The sequence below is a fragment of the Zeus faber genome (assembly GCF_960531495.2).
Source record: "Zeus faber genome assembly, chromosome: 10".
NCBI classification, from domain to species: domain Eukaryota; kingdom Metazoa; phylum Chordata; class Actinopteri; order Zeiformes; family Zeidae; genus Zeus; species Zeus faber.
Genome location: NC_137199.1, coordinates 20,617,659 through 20,639,860, shown reverse-complemented (window position 1 = coordinate 20,639,860; position 22,202 = coordinate 20,617,659). Strand labels below are relative to the sequence as shown.

Here is a 22,202-nt window from a genome sequence, read left to right as displayed (position 1 = left end):
CATGGAGGATACGTTATTACGTGAACATTCCTCGGGTGATCATCATACTATCATTTGATGGCAGTCCGTGCGATTGGGAACATCAATGTAGTGTAAGCAACTACGGTTCCCTGATCTATGACAGCACTGCTGTACAGTACCTTTCCAAGCATTCATAGCTGCAAGCATGTAGGTCTACTTGCTTTAACTGATATATATAATAACCAGTTAATGACCACTTCAAACCTCCACACAGGTATCCAAACAAAATATCACAGTATGATACAATACGACCAAAAAAAGCAGTGTACAGTATACTCTGTAGGTGGTGTAATATATTCTATAGTTTATAGAATAAGACACAAATAAGATATAGATAGGTCAAATAGCAAAACAGCCTATAAACACGCAAATGTATTAAATCAAAAACAGCATGCCAGGCTGTCTACAAGGGATCGAGTCCTCATCAACAACAGTTAAAGTTACCTATCACAGACAGGTGAGCACAACAATTTCTCGGTGGAATTAAGACATCAAATGCGAGTGTTACGTATCAACAAACCAGCCTATAACAACACACGTGCATAAGCATTAAATCCAAAATTTGTGAGCAAGCTTCCTTGTTTTCTTTTTGACATGTCTGACTGTATGCTGACTACAAAACAGAGAAATTAATAACGGCGATTCGGCACGCAGACCCAGTGGGACAAAAAGTTTATTTTTTTCTTATCTTTGAGTTAAAGTGAGTGAAGTTTGTGATGGTGATGGCAAGAATAGCATGCCTGCCGGTATCTTTATAAAAGTGAATTGGTGATGAATCACCCCCATGCATGAATCATACATCAATAATAGCGTAATTTTACACTTGATCCATGATGATAAATATAGAGAAAAATAGAAATCCATGGCAAAAAGAGCAAATTGTCAATATTTAAGAGTCAAATACAAAGTAGGCTTGTTTTGTGTGCGGAACATATTTCAAATTCGAGTTCCCCCATGAACATATCAAGTTTGGAACCGTAAGTTTGTTTCGTCTCAGCCTCGCACTTTGAGCACACCACACACACACACAGGACGCTTAGCTAAGCTAACCCAGCCAAGCCTGCGGCTAGTGAACATCATGGCCAATGCAATCGAGAAGTTTGGGAACACTTTGGTTTCCCGGTGAAATACAACAAACAAAGACAAGTGGATAAGACAAAAGCAGTGTGCCGATATTGTTCAGTAGTTATCGGGTACACGTCAAACTCACTCACTTGACTTACGACTGTAAGAAGAACGATCGTATGTTAAAATAGTCGTATGTCGGAGCAATTTTTCCCATATACATCAAGCTCATTTTTCTATGATTTCCTTCTTCGTTTCAATGGGAGTCATTGCCTTTCTTTTCCCCATCATCCTTCTTCTTAGGACTCATCATGAAGGGTGAAAATAAACAAAATACACAGCACAAACACAGTAAATATGAAAAAAATATCGATAAGCCACGAACTACATGCACACACGATGTAGGTCGCCCGCTGACTGACTGCTGACTGGCCGACGCGCCAACTGCAAATTTCCACGCTCATATCTTGGAGCGGTCGGTCACAAGTCAATAAAGTTTTGCGACTATTGCTACTCGTATCTTGGATAAGTCGTAAGTAGATGCAGTACTAAGTCGAGGTACCACTGTATCATGAAAGTAGGGCATTTAAGTAGAAGCATGCAATGGTGATTTCCTCATCTCAAACAATTTATTGAAACAAAAGCCAACAATAGTGGTGGGTTTACCACAACAAAAAATGTCAATGTCTCAATAACTTGTCATGTGCCCTTGAGCATCAATTACAGCTTGACAACCACGTCTCATGCTGTTCACAAGTCGACTTATTGTCTGCTGAGGCATGGCACCCCACTCTTCTTAAAGGGTGGCCCTCACGTCATTGAGGTTCTGGGGCACAGAGTTACGAGCCTCTACACGGCGACTCAGCTGATCCCATAGGTTTTCTATGGGATTCAGGTCTGGAGAAAGTGCAGGTTACTCCATTTGAGGTACACCAGTCTCTAGCAGCCGTTCCCTAATGATGCGACCTGGATGAACTGGAGCTTTGTCGTCCATAAAGATGAAATTAGGCCTGTGTTGTTCATGCAGGGGCACAATGACTGGATTAATGATGTTATTCAGGTATTATGGGCTTGTCACTGTACCATTCACAAAGTGTAGGGCAGTTCTGTATTGACTAGACACCTGCCCACACTGTAACACCACCACAGGCTCGTCCGGTGACCACAGTGGCTGATGCATAGCGCTCTCCTTGACGTCTCCAACATCGTTGGCGGCCATCATTTCTACTCAACATGAATCGACTTTCATCAGAGAACAGCACTGAGGCCACTGGTCCCTCGTCCAGCATAAATGCTCCCTGGCCCGTGCAAGACTATGATGCCTGTGCCTGGTGGTGTGGTCAGGTACCCTTGCAGGTGGTCTAGCAAGCAGACCACACTGATGTACATTTACATTTACATTTAGTCATTTATCGGACGCTTTTATCCAAAGCGACTTACAATTGTTTAAACACCGACGGACGCAGCCATCAGGAGCAATGAGGGGTTAATTGTCTTGCTCAAGGACACTACAGCCTGCTAGCAGGAGGAGCCTGGGATCGAACCAGCGACCTTTAGATCACTAGACCACCAGCTCTACCGCCTGAGCCACCATCCCCCTGCCTCACATTTGCAGGGCTGATCACCTTTATATGCTATGCTTGCCGTTGATAAATCCGTAATGTAAACAGTTTTGAATGGTCAGACGTGACACTTGGTGCCTCTCACCTCCCTTAAATGTGCCTGGAGTTGAGTGGCATTCATCATCCGGTTCCGCAGGGCACTGTTCACAATGAAGCGCTCATCAGTGTGGGATGTGGCCAAAGGACGTCAACTTCTATACCTTTCTGTGACTCTTCCAGTCTCTCTGTACCTGTTGCACCTGCTGATGACACTCTAAGCTCAGTGGCCACTTCCCTCTGAGAACATCCTGTTTGAAGCCAATTCTAATTGAACCAGGAAATTTATTGGTCGACTCATGGATCAAACACCTGTGAATTTTGCTGTTAAGCTCCTTGTTAAAGAACAGCAAGTTGTGCAAAAGGTACTGAAGCATTGAACAGTGCAGAATGCAGACGTGCATTCAAAAGTTTAGAGAAGGTCAAATTAAGTTCACCTGTAAAGGTTAAAGTGCATTTTAGGTTCATCCTGAAATTTCACCTGAAAGCCGAATATCCCTAACTTTTTGTGAGTAGTGTATATATCCGCGTGAAAATAGCTTTTGTCATGTGATTTACTATCATGGTATTAGGTTTATGATATGATAGTATTTATGCATATTTATATTTCAAGGTATACTGTCATACCAGGATGTGATGGTATACTGTCATACCAGTATACCGTCACATCCGTAGTATATGTGCATTATTTAATTTTGACTGTTTGTTCAACAATCCCAAAATTTCTCACTCAAATTTCCTAAATGCAAATCTTACTTGCATTTAAAGTAACATGGCTTGCTAGGTTTGCAAGCCTATGGTACAATGCAAGCACACCCCTAATAAATAAGAGAATACTCATTGCAGGCCCTGCCTCACATTTGCAGGGCTGATCACCTTTATATGCTATGCTTGCCGTTGATAAATCCGTAATGTTACGGCAGTTTTCCATTGCTCTTTTTTTTAACAAGAGCACATTTGCATTTCAAGTCATGGCAAGATAAAACTGGCATTGTCAAGTCCTAATACATTTCTGATGTTCGGCAAGGCTTAGATTAAGAATTCTTATATTTAACCCAGCTAACCCAACGGGCAAAACAAGAGGGAGACTTAAATTTAAGGGGTTATTAAAAAAAAAGGTTAACTATGTGCATACAAAATATTTAAAATCTTCATAATAAATGCATTATGTTAATCACCACTTAAATATAATGTATGTAAAAATCATGGAATATTTACGGAAAGATTGAGCTTCACAATATGTTTTAATGCACATGATTTAATCTAAAAAAAATCCAATTTAGTGTCATATTTGGCTTTCCTTTTGCTTTAAATCGTTTGGCCTGAGCTGTCAATGTTCACAGCTTCAACATCAATGAACATGGACATACTTCACATGTCTGTGCTCAAAAGTAAAAAAAATAAAATAAAATAAAAAATGCACTCAGGAGGTATACATTATCGATAACCAGACCTGACATTAACATTTACATAGAATATCTGACACAGGATCATGCTAGTCAGCTGTGTGGGATGGGGCTTTACAGAGCTAATTAGGTATTTTTTTTATGAAATTATTTGGTTTACGTCCCTGGTCGTGTTTAGAGCAGAAAGATACAACAGCAAGGCGAGGCTGAGATTTACAGCCATGGTTGATTTCAACAGTGAACTGCCGCAACACGTTGGAGATATCAATATTCTGATGGTGACGAGCCAGTGGGAGGTGGGGGCTGCAAGAGGGGGAGGACTGATGTGCAGAGAGAGAGAGAGAGAGAGAGAGAGAGAGAGAGAGAGAGAGAGAGAGAGAGAGAGAGAGAGAGAGAGAGAGAGAGAGAGAGAGAGAGAGAGAGAGAGAGAGAGAGAGAGAGAGAGAGAGAGAGAGAGAGAGAGAGAGAGAGAGAGAGAGAGCGAGCGAGCGAGCGAGCGAGCGAGCGAGTGCGAGCGAGAGAGAGAGAGAGAGAGAGAGCGAAAGCGCGAACGAGAGCGAGCGAGAGAGAGAGAGAGAGCGAAAGAGCGGGAGCGAGCGAGCGAGCGAGCGAGCGAGCGAGAGAGAGAGGGAGAGAGAGCTACGGTGCTGATGATCAACGCCAGGCTGCCACCACTCTGTAGCAGTGAGTGGCTGCAACAAAAAACACAGAATAACATCCAGGACTCTGTGCTCCGTTTTTTTCCCTCTTCCCTCCGTCTCCACTAGCAGACGAAGGCTCCGCGCACTGCGCTGCAGAGGCTACGGCTACACTGAACCTGAGCTGGCGACAAGAACAGGCTTCCTGGCTGGCATCAACAAGTTAGGCTGTAGGGGACCTGCAGCCATGAAAAGGGAACACTTTATCTTCAATTAAACAACTGAGCTGACATCATTGCAGTGGAAGTGAACCGGTGGGGGGGGGGGGACGAAAAAGGGGGGGGGTCTTTCCACCAAGGGTCGTTTTGGATGCAAGTGATCAACTTAAAAAAAAAATAAAAGAAAACGAAGAGGAAATCCTGGTAGGAATGGAAAATACATTTTTTTAAGGACAGATTTTTAAGGACAATAAGGAAACTAAGAGGAATAAACAAAATCCTGGGACATGGAATTTCTGATTCTGTTTCTATTGGGAGGGCTTGCTTTATCCAAGAAGAGCCTGATTTCTTTTGTGTTTATTCAAGAGGGTTTTCACCCAGTGGATTTCTGTTCCATCTGGCTGCTCCAAGAGTCTGCAGAAAAAGACAGTTGAATGCAGCCTCCAATGTGCACAAAAGAATGGGTAAGATAGAGCCTTTATCTGGCAGACCTGGAACGGAAAAGGGAATAACAGACAGAGGCTGGGGACAAAAAGGATATTCAGCCATGTCCATTAACTGCGACTGTCCATCTTTTCTTCTTCCTTAACACTTGTGGAAAAAAAAAACCCATTTCTAATTGGATAACAATTCATAACGGACCAAAATTATGTTGATTTCTAGTTACTTAAAAGAATCAATTAAAAATACAATGTTTAGAAAGAAAGACTATATACTGTACATATTTGGTGAAAAAACCAATGGCACATAATTTAACAAACTAAGATGGACATTGTATTTTGAAGCAGAGTAAGAATGAAGTTTAGCTAATTAAGATGTAAATAGGTAGAAGAGATCTAGATATTACTGTCCTATCGTGTTTAACATGCTTGAAAAATATGCTTTTAAGACCCAAAATGTGATGTGGTATGTGAATAAGCAATGTGCGTGGTTCATACTGACTCAAACTCAAATTAAAAAAAAGAAGAAAAAAAAGAGGCGCACGCCAACAAGAAAGCGCACTGCCATGCATCAGCAATAAGTGCTCTGCAGAGATTGGTTTTCTCACCCCGCAGTTAATTGTCTTATCTTTGAACCCACCCAGGTTTCCATTCAAGGTGGCCATTGGTGGGACCTGCACCAGTGGCACTATGTCTATGTGTGATCAACATGCTGCTGCTGTGTCTGCTGCCTCCAGCGTCGTGCACAACCTGCCCTCAGAAATGCCGCTGTGAAGACCTGCAGTTCTACTGCGACACACAAGGACTCCAGGCACCCCCAGATGGCGTGGACAAGGGGGCCCTGGGGCTGTCGCTACGCCACAATAGCATCAATGAGCTCAGCCCTGACCAATTCTACGGCTTCAGCCAGCTCACCTGGCTCCATCTGGACCACAACCAGATTACCACAGTGCAAGAGGATGCTTTCCAAGGGCTCTACAAGCTCAAGGACCTCAATCTGAGCTCCAATCGGATCACCAAGTTGCCCAACACAACCTTCATTCACCTCATCAACTTACAGATATTGGACCTGTCCTTTAATCAGATGACTGCATTGGAACCAGAACTTTTTCATGGACTGAGGAAGCTTCAGATCCTCCATCTGCGCTCCAATTCACTTCGCACCACGCCTGTAAGGGCCTTCTGGGACTGCCGTAGCTTGGAGTATCTGGGCCTAAGCAACAACCGCCTCCGGAGTTTGGCCCGGAATGGCTTTGCTGGGCTCATTAAGCTCAGAGAGCTCCACTTGGAACACAATCAGCTGACCAAGATCAACTTGGCCCATTTCCCTCGCCTGGTTGCTCTCCAGTTCCTCTATCTGCAATGGAATAAGATCAGCAATTTGACATGTGGCATGGAGTGGACCTGGACCACTTTGGAAAAACTAGACCTAACCGGGAATGAGATTCGTGTCTTGACGCCTGATGTCTTTGAAACATTGCCAAACTTAAAGGTGTTGCTGCTGGATAACAATAAACTGAGTAGTCTGGATCCACAGGTTATGGATATGTGGCAGTCTTTGAGTACCATTGGGCTGTCTAGCAACCTTTGGGAATGTACCAAAAGGATCTGCTCTTTGGCCACATGGCTGAGTACCTTCAAGGGAAGGTGGGAACATTCCATTCTTTGCCATAGTCCTGAATATGCCCAAGGTGAGGAGATACTCGATGCAGTTTATGGATTCCAGCTTTGCCAGAATTTTTCAGCACCAGTTGTACAGACTATTAGCACCACCACAGACGCCACTACAACCCCAGAGGTCACTAGCTCCCTCTTTGGAATTATGCAGCAGACCCCCACACAGGACTATGCAGAGGATTTTGGGAGCTTTACCATTTTCACCACGACAACAACCACAACTAAAACACCACGCACTACTCTGGAGACCACCACTATGTGGGAAGAAGCAGCGGTTACAGAGGACTTCTCGGAAATCGACAATACTGTTCTCACCCATAGGGTTATCATTGGAACGATGGCCCTCCTATTTTCATTCTTCCTCATCATCTTCATTGTATACATCTCACGTAAGTGCTGCCCTCCCACTTTGCGCCGGATACGCCACTGCTCAGCTATCCAGAGCCGCAGGCAGATGAGAACCCAACAGCGGCAGCCTATGGCAGACCTTGCCACACAGGTACCCTATAATGAATATGAGCCCAGCCATGAAGAAGGGGCTCTCGTCATCATCAATGGCTACGGGCAGTGCAAGTGTCAGCAACTGCCTTATAAAGAGTGTGAAGTATGAATTCTTATTTATTCCTAGAGCATATGGTTTGCCATTTGACCATTTCAGATGATACAGGGTTTGTTTTATTTTTTCCAATTTATATATATTAAAAAAAAATAAAAAGCATAATTTCTACAAGTGATCTTTGGGAATAGATGCGAGCTGTTGAATGCAGAGTTGCGTAGGGTGGGATTTGACAAGGGATGATGTAGAGATATCCACAAATTTATTTTTCTATGAATGCAAAGTTGTTCATATCAGACAGGGGCAATCATTTTGAACAGAAAACTGTGAGATTTGTCTCCACATTGTCACTGTATTCAGCAGCACAGAGTGGATAATTAGCCAGAGGGCACTCTGCTTAATGATCATTTAGTGGAGATATTTTAATTTACAAAAAATGTTGTATTTCTTATAAAAAAAAAAAAAAAAATACCAAATACAGTATTTGATGAAATTTGTATGATGCACCCGACACTAGGCTATACATATAATCACCTAATGAAAATAAATTGGATAATGTCATCAAATGTTTCTTTTTTGTGGGGGTTTGAATTGACTGTTGAAGGTGTGTTGGCTTTGGAGAACCTTAGGCGGTTATGAAATGATGAATCATTGGTAATTAATTTAGAGTTCCTTAATTTAGAGCAAAGAAACTCAAATGTAAAATGTGTTTATGAGTTACCAAAAAACAAATCTTTCAATGAAACATTAACACAAATGGGGGTATCCCAGTTTCCAATATTCATTTTATTAGACTACGTACAGTGTTTCATTCAACTCAATAAGCAAAGCACTACTTATTGAATGGTTAATGTCTGATACACCGCAGTGCTTGCTAAGGAGGATGCAAGACATCTTCCTCAATGGGACTTAAAGATGAAATAAACTACATGTGAACATACACATTCACCACAAGTACACATATTTCTGAAGGGATTAGAGGACACAAAAATGAAGTTATTCAGCTCAAAATGCCACACACTGTGACTGTAATATTTCCAAAAACTTTACCTTGCAATCATTGCTTACTTATTTGCAATCTAATGTTCAACAGGCCAAGGTGTGCACCAGCCAACTTAACAAAACTACATGCATCTATATGATGAAAAGGTTAAAGACAACTAAATGAGCACAGCAGAAACTGTTCTACACTTCTAAATCCTTTCCCTGGGGCCAGAATGTGGATCAGCATCTTTACTTATCAGGTCTGACAGGCTCAAGATTGAATCAATTAAGGTCAGGCAAAAAAATAAAAACTGAATATGTTGTCAGCCACCCCAGTGATAAAGCATGACTTTGGTTGTTGGGCCACTGAGAAATAGTTATTGTAGACCATAACTCACAGCAGACAAGGGCATCATTGAAACTTTTGTTTCAAGATCTCATTCTTCTATCACATTGACTATTCTGCCTAATAGGAAAGAGATTTAGAATAAAAATGATTAAGTAGGGAAAAACCAAAACGGTAACAGTCAACAGTGCCAAGTCAAATTGTGGTAGAGCAAATGCAGCCCCTGTGATCAACAAACAGTGAGCGTGGGTCAGGACACATTTGTATGCAGCAGGGAGAGGATGTGCATTAGCATCAGACCAAAGCTGCTGCTGCTGCAGCTCCGCAGCTCTTTGTGTTTAGTTGGGTGGTGGGGGCAGGGTGAAACGGAGGAAAGGAGAGGAATAGATGGGATGACGGAAAGGGGCAACTATGGGGTAATGCCTTAGCTTAGCTCAGCCGACGAGTGACCTTCCTGTGAAGTAATGATATTCCATGAGCATTGAGCGGTGGGAAGGAATGAAATAACAAATACTGATCAACAATACAGCATAGTACATTAAAACCTGACATTTACCCAAAAAGGCGTGATACCAAAAGTCAGCAGAAAATGTAATGAAAGAGTCCAACTCAGTGTGAACAATCCAGCCAGATTGCATTTGGTTGCATTTTACAAACAATTTTGGAATATGATATTAAATTTAAAATGTCTTGAGGAATTGTTAGAATATTGACTGTGAGCAAATACAATGCAAGTTTTGGCTGGTGCCCCCTTGAGGGCACTAAAGGATGTCACCTGTGTGAGCATTATGTTCTGCAGCAATTTTAAGTAGATTGGCCTTCAAATGTCTAGATATAATTACGTTTATGCATTCTGCCATGTTTCCTAGAATGCCCACAGCTTGCTTGCAAACAGTTCTCATAAAACCTGATTCTGAAAGATTATACACATACAATCTAAGTGTAGCCTTTTAGTCAGAGCCTAACAGTTATACCATACTATGAAAGGCCATGTTTCTGTGTAAACCTAAAGCAATTGTAGTACTTTATTTTATATTAAAAAATGGACTACGTTAGCGACTATCTGCAACCATTGATTTTGTTTTAATTCCCCTCGCCCCGCTTGGGTTTTACAGTGCATTTACCTCCGCCCTTCAAATGTGTCTTGCATGTTCAAAGTGAGGACTTACGTTTTTGTTTTTTTTTCCCTCTTGGTGTCATTCAGCTTAATTTCTGATAGTGGAAAGGATTGGGATGAGTGTGGATTTTTTTGCGTTTACTCGGTTTGTCAATCACTTGTCATTTCACTGTTTAAGATAAAGCTTGTATTAAGTGACACAGAATTCACAGTTTGTAGAAATATGCATCCCTTTGCACTCTGGCTCTTTGTCAACTGTTTTTGGTTCTTCTTGTCATACTTGAGCCCTAATCCCCTTCCTGCTTAAAAGAAAAAGGAAAAAAAAAAAAAAAAAAAGACAGGACTCACCCCTTCTCTTACCTAACCTCTTTGTGCAAAAAGAATGCTTTTCTCCTCCCTGTTCCTTTTGTATTGTAATATGTACAATTTCATATCTGTATAGTGGATGAGATGTGGCAAACTGGGAAAAAAACAAAAAAAAAACCAAAAAAAAAAAAAGATTCTTTCTCCCCCTTAAAACATATATTTTTTAAATAAAATGGTTACAAGTTGTTCAATGTTTGCTTCCTGATGGATGCTCACTCTGGTTCTTTGAACAAGTGTAATTCATTATTTACAACGTGCGTGTGAAATATGCGGAAATTTCAGAAAGTTTAGAAAAAAAAAAAGAAAACACAAGGGAAACCAAATGGAAGTTTTTGATTTTGCCGACATCCTAAATGGAAAAAATGCTCCTACTACATTGAAATAGGACTCCAGTGTGTCAATTAGTGTTTTGAATGTTTAAAATACAGAATGTGGGGATCAATTTCATTTCACAAATGCCTTTCCAAAATGGATTTCCAAACGATATCCCTGTAAATACATACAATAAATGGTTGAATACAATTACAGAACCTTTTATTCCGCCCAGACAATTTTAGACCGTGAATTATATAGTTCTTATTATAACCTTTATTTGTATAGTGGCTTTCATACACAGCATGCAATTCAAAATAATTTACATCAAAAGAAGGCAATCAAATATCAAGAATAAATTCAAAGCAAACAAGCAAATCAATTCCAGAATGTGCAAAATTGTCACATGGGTGTTTCAAAAGAAAAATCTCCTATATCAATGCACCACTAGCACTTTCCTGCCCTCACAAACTAAGAGTACATGCTGCCTGGATAGTTCCCCTCAAATATAGGGACATTTGTGAGAGCCATCCGAAGCCTCAAGGCATCAATGGTGATGCAGAAACCATGATAAATACACAATGATTGACAGTGGTTGGAAATGATTATCAAAACTACTGACTCATGATTTAAACTAAATAGAAATGAGAAGATTTACTTCACAGTTTTGCTGGAGGCCTACTTGTCCCATTTCAGTACAATGTTGCTTGTTCCTGTGAATGAGAACCTTTCAGAATGTGCATAAAACACTGCCCCAATTCAAATACAGTGGTTTAAAACATGCTCCTAAGTGCTCCAGCTCGGGCAATATTATTTTTTATTACAGTAAAAGAGCACTATTGTGTTTCACGTTCTTTGGTTATAAATTTTTTTTTAAAGCTATGAAATATAAAATTAGCATGCTAATTAAAAATGTTGTTCATTCTGACATGAGACGTGACTAAAATAAACCAAAATGGTGGCTTCAGAACAGTGTCAGAAAACAGCCGGATCAAACAGGAGTATGTTCATAAAAATGTACTTAAATTATATATTGATACTAACAGTTGAAACATTTAAAGAAATAGTTTCTCACATGGGGAAACAAATCACTAAAATGTTCCTAGATGTAGAAAAATCCAATCTCAAAATGCAGTCCAATATGTTTTTGTTTTTTTAATCACACTGGTGTGTATATTGACATGAATATTTGACTAGATTATTGCCTAAACCTTCAAGCATTAGCGTAATAATAGAGTCAAGGCTAAGCTATTAAACAAATCCAAAAATAGCACACTGTCCTAAATCTTCAATGGAATTTCATTTATTTGTATCCATAGATTGCCCTAAGAAATGTAATATATATCATTTCCAAGGAAAACGAAACAGATTATATAAGCAATTAGCCTATATGAAATACTATTGCTTAGTAGTGGGCTTTCATCCTGAAATCCAATATCACACCTATAATGAGGAGCACAGGCAATGAGAAACAATGGAAATAATTGCCATGACACATGAAATACATTTTGTCTAAAGTGCAACTTCTGCTTTAGAACTTAAACGGGACCAGGGTAAAAGCATAGTGAATGTAGAATTGAATGACTAAAATCTGGTGCACAAGCCCGTTTGTTCTATGCGATCAGCAGTCATTGTAATTTAGCAACGTCCAATGTCTGCACAAAGCTTCAAAATATTAAAATCTTTCATTTTTGGTCATATGCCATTCATTGAAAGTCGGATTGAAAGTTGAACGTGTTACCATACTCACTATTACAAAGCATGGTCATTATTTCAAATAGCAGTGATGGTTGTCAAATATGTGCATAATTGCTTTAGAAGTGTAGACAAAAGAACATCGTTTCAGACACACCAACAAAGCATCCGTGGTGTACGCAAGAGTCTGCTGTGACTGGCATAAGGAAGGCTCGGGTCAGAGTTTCAAGGGTAAGTCATTTAAGAAAAATGCCCTTAGACAAATCTTTAAAAAGTTTATTTATTTACAAATTAAGATCTACATATGAGAACATAAATGTCAATTTTTTTATAAGGGGGGGGGGGGGATTTACCCCTTAACAACATACTGATGGAAAAGCCAAGAGTGTCCTTGGATGGGGCAGAGGAAATTTGGTGTGACCAAACACAAGTATGTGAAGCTTTTGAACTTTTGAAAATTGCTTTGACATTCATGTACATAAATGTGTACATTTTAAATTGGATTCAATTAAATGTATTCAGGGGATAGGGATTTCCTCTTCATTTATTCCTTCCTAAAACCTAGTTTTAAAGTGCTATCCATGTATGAACTGTTTGATTTGACTCACAATAGAGCTAATTACACTTGGACAAACATACGTATAATCCATTGATTTTAACTACAGCAGTTTGGACCTGCTGCTATCGGAGGCCTTTCAACCTATAAGAACAACTGGAATAATAAATAAATAAAAACCTAAGTGCTCGCCGGACAGCCTAACAATTACAGGGAAAATAAAACCTAAGCAGCTCAGATCTCGAAGTTGGTGGAAAACATGCTCCAAACCAATAAACTTCAGATATACATTTCTCCCTGGGAGCAAGATCTATTTCAAGAGATCTTCATATGGCACATTTTGGTTGTAATGGTGCAGGAGCACCACCATAGATATGTTATTAACCAGGCCAATAGAAAGTAAAGAGTTAGCAATATACAGGTAGACTTTGCCTTAATGAAGAGAAGGCACTGAAGTGACAAGCCTGCCTCTGGGGCACTTATCTTGTGAAGGGGTATGACACACAAAGGCTAAGCAGGACTTTCTTCAAGCGTATCTAAATATTTGAAAACTCTTACAAGACAGACATTATTCTGGACTCACATTGGGAATTACCTTCTACTATGTATTTATTGCCAAGTTATATTGGAGCAATCCCTTTCCCCCAAACAATTTTTTCACAAAAATCAACTTTTAATGTTATCTAAAAAGAAGTGGCCATTGGAAAGTCCTCGAAGCTGGAACCAGGGATAATGAAAACCGAGGAAAACCCCCCCCCCAAAAAAACTAGTGTATTTTAATGTGACAGGCAAAATAGTTTAAATCAAAAACCAATTCAAAATACATTTTGGTCATAGTAAACAAGACATCAACATAATAATCTAGAAGCCGAAATAGTTTTGATAATGTCAACAGAGCAATTTCTCCCCATTTCTGAAAGAGTTGGGAAAGTGTTCATGTAAAAGCCTATGGATTCAGAGACCAGAAATTGACCTGTCTATTTGGAAAGAAAACTTGCCCTACTGTTCTAGAGCGAACACAAACTCGCCCTACCATACACGCACAGAGTGAGGAGATAGTGAATGATGAGAAAAAGCTTTAACTTGGACCAGGACGAGATACAACTGCCAGTTCTACTTAAGAGCAAATGTTCATATGCTTTCGTATTTTGTCATTACATCAGTTATTCAAGTTCCAACTAAAGGCATATACAGTAAGCACCCACAGTAAAATGTTTCTAAGACACCTTCCAGCAAAGAAAGGATAAACCACAAACATTTAAATAATTTCAAGCCATACAACCTCCCAAAAATGCAGCCAGTGTCTAAAGCAGGGGTGCACAAAACTGGTGCGCATGCACAACCAAAATCAGAAATGCGTGGACGAAACTACCAAAGCAGTGTCTCTGCAGGGCTTGAGACTAACGGCACCCTGTCGCCCTAGGGCCAATAAAATATGCATTTGGGACGAACAGTAATACATTTGTTTTGTTTCAAAATAAAACAAAAAATTGGCCCACAGCCTGAGAAATTTGAAGTTGAGCGGACTGCGCATCCATCGCTGTGACTATGGAGGAAGTTTCTCTGGTTGTTTGTAGAGAGTGTGAGCAGAGTTCCGCAAGTGATGAAAAGTTAGACTCTTTGAGGCCGTTCTTGACAAGTAACTCAGTAAAAAGCTGTTTGGTTTTATTCGGTTGGTTCAATGCACGGTGACTGGAGGGTGACTTCCGGTGAACAGTGAACGAGAGTCAGAAGCGTCCGTCACTGAGTTGTGAAGGATATTCTCACAGATATTTGATTCTGTCAAAATGGTTCATTTTGGTGGAATGCAGTGCCAGCGTGAATCTAGATTCCTGAATCATCTTAAAGATGAATCTAATTGTTCGCCAGACTTGCATCGCTAAGTTCCGTGCGGCAGCAGAACTAATTCTTAAACAAGTACTATAATTATAATTGCAAGCAAAATGAATGACAAAATGTCAGTGATTTTTATAGTCATCTAATTGGTCAAGGCTGATGTAATATGCAATATGATATGCAGCACAATGGTAAAATATAATATAATTTCAGTTAACATGCATGCATGAAAGCAATTTCTATAAAAAATACAATTGTTTATTTCCTAATCCCTTCAATTGTCTTGAATTCACACCAAGAACCACCATGGATGTCTTAACTAATATACAATCACAATAATCACAATGTGAAGAAACATTTAAAATTTGGGACTGGGACTTGTGGTTCCAGCTGGGGCGAAAAAATGTTTGTCTGGAGCCCTGGCCTCTATTTTTCCCCACTGGCTACTAAAATATCAGGGGAAAAATGTCCAAAAACAGCAGACAGTAAAGTGGCTCCAGGAAGTACCATGGCTTGCATCTGATGGTGAGCTCACCAAGATGTGGTGTAAAATATGCTGTAAACATCCCCATCTATTAGATAAAACCTGTGATTTTCATACAGTGAGGAGGAAGGGGAAAAGGGTAGTGCATAGTTAGACCCTGCCACGTAAAGGGTGAGTACTAAACAACATCTCCTGGGCCCAGTTGTTCAGAAGTAATCTGATCGGATTTCAGCTATCAGATTGGATCGAATTTTTAAAAAATGGGTTGTTCAAAAGAAAAAGGATTCTGAAATCGGATTAGATCTTGTAATCCAGTCTTGGTTTTGATCTGGATCAAACCTTCAGAATGTGTTGTTCAAATTTTTTTAGTAGGGCTGGGATACCATTGATTCAAAAAAAAAAAAAAAAAAAAAAAGAATCTGGATTATCCTGATCCCAGCAGGGTGGATTCGGAGTGGTTTTCAAGAACAAAATATAATAAAACTTTAAAATTGCGTGATTACCATTTCAATCGTGTAGTAAATATAGAGTTATTTATCTTTTGAACTTGATTTGTTTAATTGTTAGTGATGAAGCAGATAAAGTAGACATTAGGCTATCTTTCAGTAAAGACAAAGAATTAAGGATTTTGTCCTCAAAAAATAATCCCCCAAACAGCTGTCAAAATCAAAATAATATATTTAATTTTAACTGCCATTTATAACTGTATATTAATTACAATGACACAATCAGAGATGAACAGGTCAAAAGTAGTTTCTAACAATTGCATCCCTTTATTGTACGTTCAGTCAGTGCCTCATTCTCAGAGAACGCTGGAGGGTGGTCTGCGTCTTCAACAGGCTCAGGTGCATCATAAACATCACAGAGAGGGACATTGCGCCTGGTAGAAATTTTGTGCAGGCCAATACAGGCAAGTATTACGTTGCACGCTCCCTGTGGTTCCACTCGCAAGTAGTTAAGGCATGCAAAGCGCCTCTTTAGAACTCAATTTAATTGCTCAATTGCACATCTGGTTTTCAGTGAGCAGTGTTAAAGCTGCTCAGGTGGGTTTGCTGCAAGAAAAGGGGTCATCAGCCATGGTAGGAGTGGATAGACACCGTCTCATAATATTATGCCATGCCACTGGTTTGGAGCTCTCTCTCCCTCAGGACACGGCCATTATGGATGGACCCTGGCCACTTCACAACGCAGATCGTGATGAGGTCAGCGTCGCCCACAAGTTGGACGTTGATGCTGTGCCCCCCCCCCTTTCGGTTGACGTACTCTCACAAGGTGCTTGTATATGCACATGAGTGCAATCGATAACCCCAATAGTATTGGGCATGTTCCCCAAAATAAAAACTTGCACTTGGTCTGGGCAATATGGTAATCCTTTGGAAATTAAACTATTTGATGACGCGCGGTGCAATGAGACCCTGTTCTTCCACAGACAGACCACGACTCCTTCGGGTTCTGCATTGAAGTTTTGGCCTGACAAGGTCTTCAATGTACTAAATATCAGCATTCCCAAAGAGAAACAGAGCATAGTGGTGTATTGCTCCAGTGGTTTCGTACACTCAACAAACACCCATTGATAGTATCCTCTCCTACCAAAACAGTGGTTGCAATAGACAATACCTGCCATGTCAGTGCATCTCTGTGCGCACTCTGAGAAAGGCTGAATAAGATGGCTGGGTAATTGGTCTTTTCAAACACACACCTGTTAAACATCAAATAGATGATGTGCTTTGGCTTGTGTTCAATTAAATCAATCTTGTCCAAGGCCTATAAACTCTGTTCTCTACACCAAAGAAGTGGAACCATGGACTCAAAAGGACCTAATTTCACTGTTGCAGAAACCTAGGCACTGCTGGAGGGTGTTGGGTGCCATTATGCCTCAATAGCAGGGCGTTTTAATTCTACTAAGGGTGGAGAAGCGACTAACAAAATTAAAAAATACATTTGAGTTGAAATCACTCAGAATGCCAATGCCATGGGGTCTGGCGAGAAGAGGACCACGGAGCAATTGAAATTTAGGTGGAAGAATCTGAAGGCCAGGCCAACAAAGGACTGCGCTCAAGCAAAAAAACACCCAAACAGGCAACAACCATTTAGGAGAGGTGATATAACAGATGTGTTCTTGACATTATTGGAGGCGAAAACTCCCAAGCTCTGCATGGGACTCAGGGTGTTGTAGGGGACAGTGAGCCCACGATTGTAGAGGAAAGCGGGCCGGTTCTTCCTAATGCCGAGGAAACATTTATTCTGGATTTCAGCCCTGTTCTTGAGGAAGAAGTTGGGTCCTCACTGTAGTTATTGCCCAGTAGTTATTGCCACAGGAGCTCAGAAAAGAGGCTGGAAGCATTCTTTGTCAAATAAAGATGATGATGCCTATAAGTCACTCCTTAAACAAGAAACCGAAAGAGCAGAAGTACAGATTTGTCTGGCAAAGGAAAAAATCACTCTTGCCCAACTACAGCAAACAAAGCCAGACTTGAGATCCGCCTCCTAAAAGCAGGGCTTCAAAAAGCTGGTCTCTCCACATATGAAGAACTCTGAACGTTCTTTATATTGTTAACTACTGGACATTTAGCCTTTATATGATTTAAAACGCATGTTAAAAATATCCACTATGTATTTGTAAATAATGTATATTTGTTAATTTTTTTTTTTTTTTTTTTTTTTTATCGTGGGTCAGATGAGGGGGGGGGGGGGTCTGACTGTTTAAAATAAATTGAAAACGGAAGGGGATGTTTGTATTGTTTTATTGTGCTGTGTTCTGTCTCTTCAAATAAAAGCACTTAAAGTGACCCCACACTGGCTACTCTACCTTTTTTTTTACATAGCTAGTACCCTACATCGTGATATGTAGTCCCATTTAGTGCACTGATAATTCCAATTTGGTAATCATGAAATGTTTGAATCCGGATCAGGGAAATCCAAACCAATGTTGCTTTGAAAAACAGAAAAGTCAAGTAATCCATCTTTTACCTGATCCTGGATGGCAAAACATGGGATTTCCAACTCCAGATCATTCTGATCGAGATTAAACTTTTTAAACAACTTGGCCCTGGTACTCCCCTGAGAACCAGACCATAAAAGTTATGTGCAGCCATGGTAAGCCTCAACAAGTTCATGCAGAGTTCACACAAATAAGAGTAGAATTAGTACATAGCATTACTGCTGCCTCCTGTCAGATCAATCGGAGACCCGTCAGTCGACTGACATTCAAGTCGAGCAGTTGTTTTTGCCCGGGCACTGACGCAAACACGGGTCTCGCATTGAGCCGTTCCTCCAAATAAAACAGGCAGGACTCAGAGGGATGGGTATTGTCGAGATTGTATTGGTAATACTTCTCTTACCAATACTGCTCATCGATCCGGTACTTTAACGCTACCTTTATCGGTTATTTTGGATTTAAGAGAAAAACTCTTAAGAGAATCAACACTGCGTTATTTTCTGTGGATTACACATGGAGAGGGGGGCGATCGGGGCACAATATGACTCGCTCAAAGCAGGGTCTCCTCGTGCGTGTGCGTGAGCCAGGCAGAGGGAGCCAGCCTGCCCCCCAACGCACATATCTCCATTCCGGAGATGGAGCGGGAGGGAGGGGGGGAGGGAGGGGGAGCGAGAGAGAGAGAGAGAGAGAGACAGAGAGAGAGAGAGATGTCTCTTCTGAAAATAGCAAAAAATGCTTCTTAGACGAATATCTTAATCTTCTAATCTGCACGTTAGAATCAAGTTATATAGCCTAAATGAATATTTTAAGATTTTATTTAAACATCGGACAACTTGTATGTTGTTTTCATTTAAGACCATGGGTAAAAGTTCCTTGCGTTAAGTGTTTTACAGAATAAATCGAAAGTCAAGTTATGTTTCTTTTTTGCTTTTGCTGATCCAAAGAATTATCCGATCGGTTAGTTTTGTGATCCGTTGCACCCCTTTTATCAATACTACGGTCTATAAAAATTTAGCCCCGGGTCTAATAAGAGGTTGGTCGGTACCCAACCCTAGCACGGGCGATCGATCATGCCCGTTTCTCCATTGAGCTCCATTTCTACAGATGTTGGATTGAGAATTGTCAGAGTTGGCAAAGCCTTAAAGGATTCAGGTTGGCTGATCTTTGTAAAGCAGTACAGAGCTAACAAAAGAACACCAGTGGAGACTCCTGAAGGATGAGTCTCCCCAAATACTGGCACAAGAGCAAAGTCCTTGTCCATCACCTATTTACTGGATCTCCCCTGAGTGTGTGAGGATGTGCATCCATCTTCCACTGAGCCATCCTTCACACTTGTCAACTGTGAACAAGATGCAAAATCTCCCGTACGACTGAGCCACTTAATAATGGATAACATATGTCTTGACAGCAACACATCAGGTACCTGCCTCAGACTTTCGCCATGTACGAATTTGCTAGAATATAATAGACACTATATATTGGATCTGTTAAACATTTTCAAACAAAAACTAAACCGGCTTTTGACCATTACCCTTTAACAGGAAAAAAAATATATAGCTGTGATGAATTAAAATACACTAGCACACTCGAAATGTTAAGTAAGAGAGGAGACAAGCTATTTCTCATGGCAAATCATAGACCCAGAATTTCAACTCTGGTTCGCTGAACCAAACAAATCTTTTAAATGACTCACAAGTCAGGAGTCACTCCAGCAGTAGAGTGGGCGAGCAAATGAATCAACTCAAGAAAATTAGAAAAATAATTACTGATAACCAAATTTCAGTCCAATGCAAAGATGGCCAAGGCATTTGCCATTATTCATATTGAATGTGATTTTGACTTTGCATTCCATACAAATACATAACTTTTACAGAATTGAATGATTCCTGTGAGAATGACATTCATAGCTCAGAGCCAAATGACTCCTCTGACTCAGATTCACTGGTAGTCCTCCCTCTTACGCCGTGCATTATACCAACTGAATCAAACAAAAAGAGAAAATTGAACTTCCTTTGAACTGAGTGACTAGTCAAGAACCCAATTTGAGTCAAACCTTTACACACACACACACACACACACACACACGATAAAATAAAAACGTGTATCCCTGCCTTATACAAGGGATTTACTGCAAGTGATTAGCAATACACCAGAGAAAGTAGCTGAGTGAACAGACCCCTCAGTGGCCTGAACCTAGATCCCATTTTCTCATAGAATGGCTTGACGCCTTCGGAAATCTAAAAAGTAGTGACAACTTATAATTTGGATTCATATCATTTATACTGAAACTTTCAAAATCGATTATGCATTACATTTGAGAAAGATGGCCAATGTTGGTTAGATTTATATTGGTCATTTCTTTTACTACTGATAAAAGAAGACACAAAATTCAACATCACAAAGTTAAATCATCTTTGGGAAAAGTGAAACATTGAAAAGACAACTCTGAATCAACTTGGAGAATAAGTTGAAACACAATAACTATGTTTTAACTTGCTGAATAACTTGAAACATAATGAGCCCTATTAACAAGAATGACTTTCAAATACAATTGGCCATTGACCTTCAGAGGATAAAATTGGGCATAATTTGCAAGGCAAATTTACATTTTATAATGATAAATGATAAATTTTCATTGTGGTGTATTTGTTTAATATAATAATGAAGGTTAAACAAGCCCCTTTTTCGTCCATGTCATTTAGCTCCTGCTTTCTAACAATGTAATGCGCCGTTTCTAAGGTCAACCACATTCAAAGTCTGCAAAAACTGCCCAACATAAAGGCTTTCAGCTTCAGATGTGTGAATATACTCCCTCCAAATGAGGTCTACACACTCACATTCGTCACAGAGCGATGCACAAAATCCATTTCATCCAAGTCTAAATACACCTCTAACAAAAGATACTGCATCTCAAACCAGGTCCAGGTTTCTATATAATTTATAAAGTCAACAGTGTACACAAATTTAATCATAAGTGTTAATGAATGTCATTCACTATCAAATTTGCTCATGCTGCCATTGGAAAAAAATGTATACTTTTTTCAAATCTGTTGATTGAAAAAAGTATTAGTGAGATTGCTAGATTACTTTTTCTTAAGTAAATCATTGCTATCACTCAGTTATACTTACTTAAGTTACTGTCCATTAAAGTATGCGTTGAAACAAATGTAACAAACACAAAAAAGCCATTGCTGAGCCTAGCTTAGTGTCCAATTATGGGAAAGCACTTCCAATAGTTGTTCTGCTGAAATTGGAGGTTATGTACCAACACTCGGAAATTACTTTGTTAACCATGTGAATGATACGCAACATCAATGTTTAATATTAAAGGTTTTCGGTCATCAAAAATCGGAATGTGTAAAGCCAACATTTAGAGAATTGGGTTAGTTTGTTAGTGTCTCACAGCCATATAGTTTTGCTTTTGCCAGGAAAAAAAATATTATAAAGACGACTATAACAAACTGTGCTTAACAACAGGATTACAAAACAACCAGCTACAAGGTGTTCACACTGTTCAAAAGGCAATCCAGCCAGTGCCTCAGACATCAATTGTGGAACCAATGACCCAAGCAGAAAACAAAGCTGAAATCTATTCACTTTGTATCAAGAGACCCGAGGTGACATTTGTACTGAGCACTGGCAACAAGGGATCCGCCAGGCTCTGGAAGAAGTGAATTACCACACAAATGAATATAAAGTTACTTTCATTTTTCTCTCCAATCGATGGAGAACTCTGCCATTTCTCTTTATATAGCCTTTTGTTGGGGTGCTTTATATTGTTGCCCTATCCGAGTGTGTACAACTGCAGCAATCATTGACCTTCAAATTCGCTTTAAGTCAACCTGCCTACTGCTCCTAAAGGGATTGAGGAAAATGTCTAAAATGACAT

At 40.0% G+C, this 22,202-nt stretch overlaps 2 protein-coding genes and 1 pseudogene across 3 annotated transcripts in view; 1 reads left to right on the top strand and 2 right to left on the bottom strand.

Moving 5' to 3' along the window:
* The window catches only part of ctnna1 (catenin (cadherin-associated protein), alpha 1), a 111,696-nt gene that overhangs the window by 55,997 nt on the left and 33,497 nt on the right, over positions 1-22,202 (bottom strand). The gene's annotated exons all lie outside the window — the stretch shown is intronic.
* lrrtm2 (leucine rich repeat transmembrane neuronal 2) lies at positions 4,372-7,733 on the top strand (the record flags this gene model as incomplete). The annotated part of the gene is made up of 4 exons (XM_080007667.1): positions 4,372-4,439; positions 4,918-5,010; positions 5,418-5,470; positions 6,091-7,733. The coding sequence occupies 4 exons, from the start codon at positions 4,372-4,374 to the stop codon at positions 7,731-7,733; spliced, it is 1,857 nt and encodes a 618-aa protein (XP_079863793.1).
* On the bottom strand, positions 12,210-17,245 carry LOC307235542 (putative nuclease HARBI1; annotated as a pseudogene). The gene is made up of 3 exons: positions 17,203-17,245; positions 16,158-16,912; positions 12,210-12,247 (listed from the first exon to the last, which is right to left on the bottom strand). The product of its transcript is annotated as a putative nuclease HARBI1 (transcript).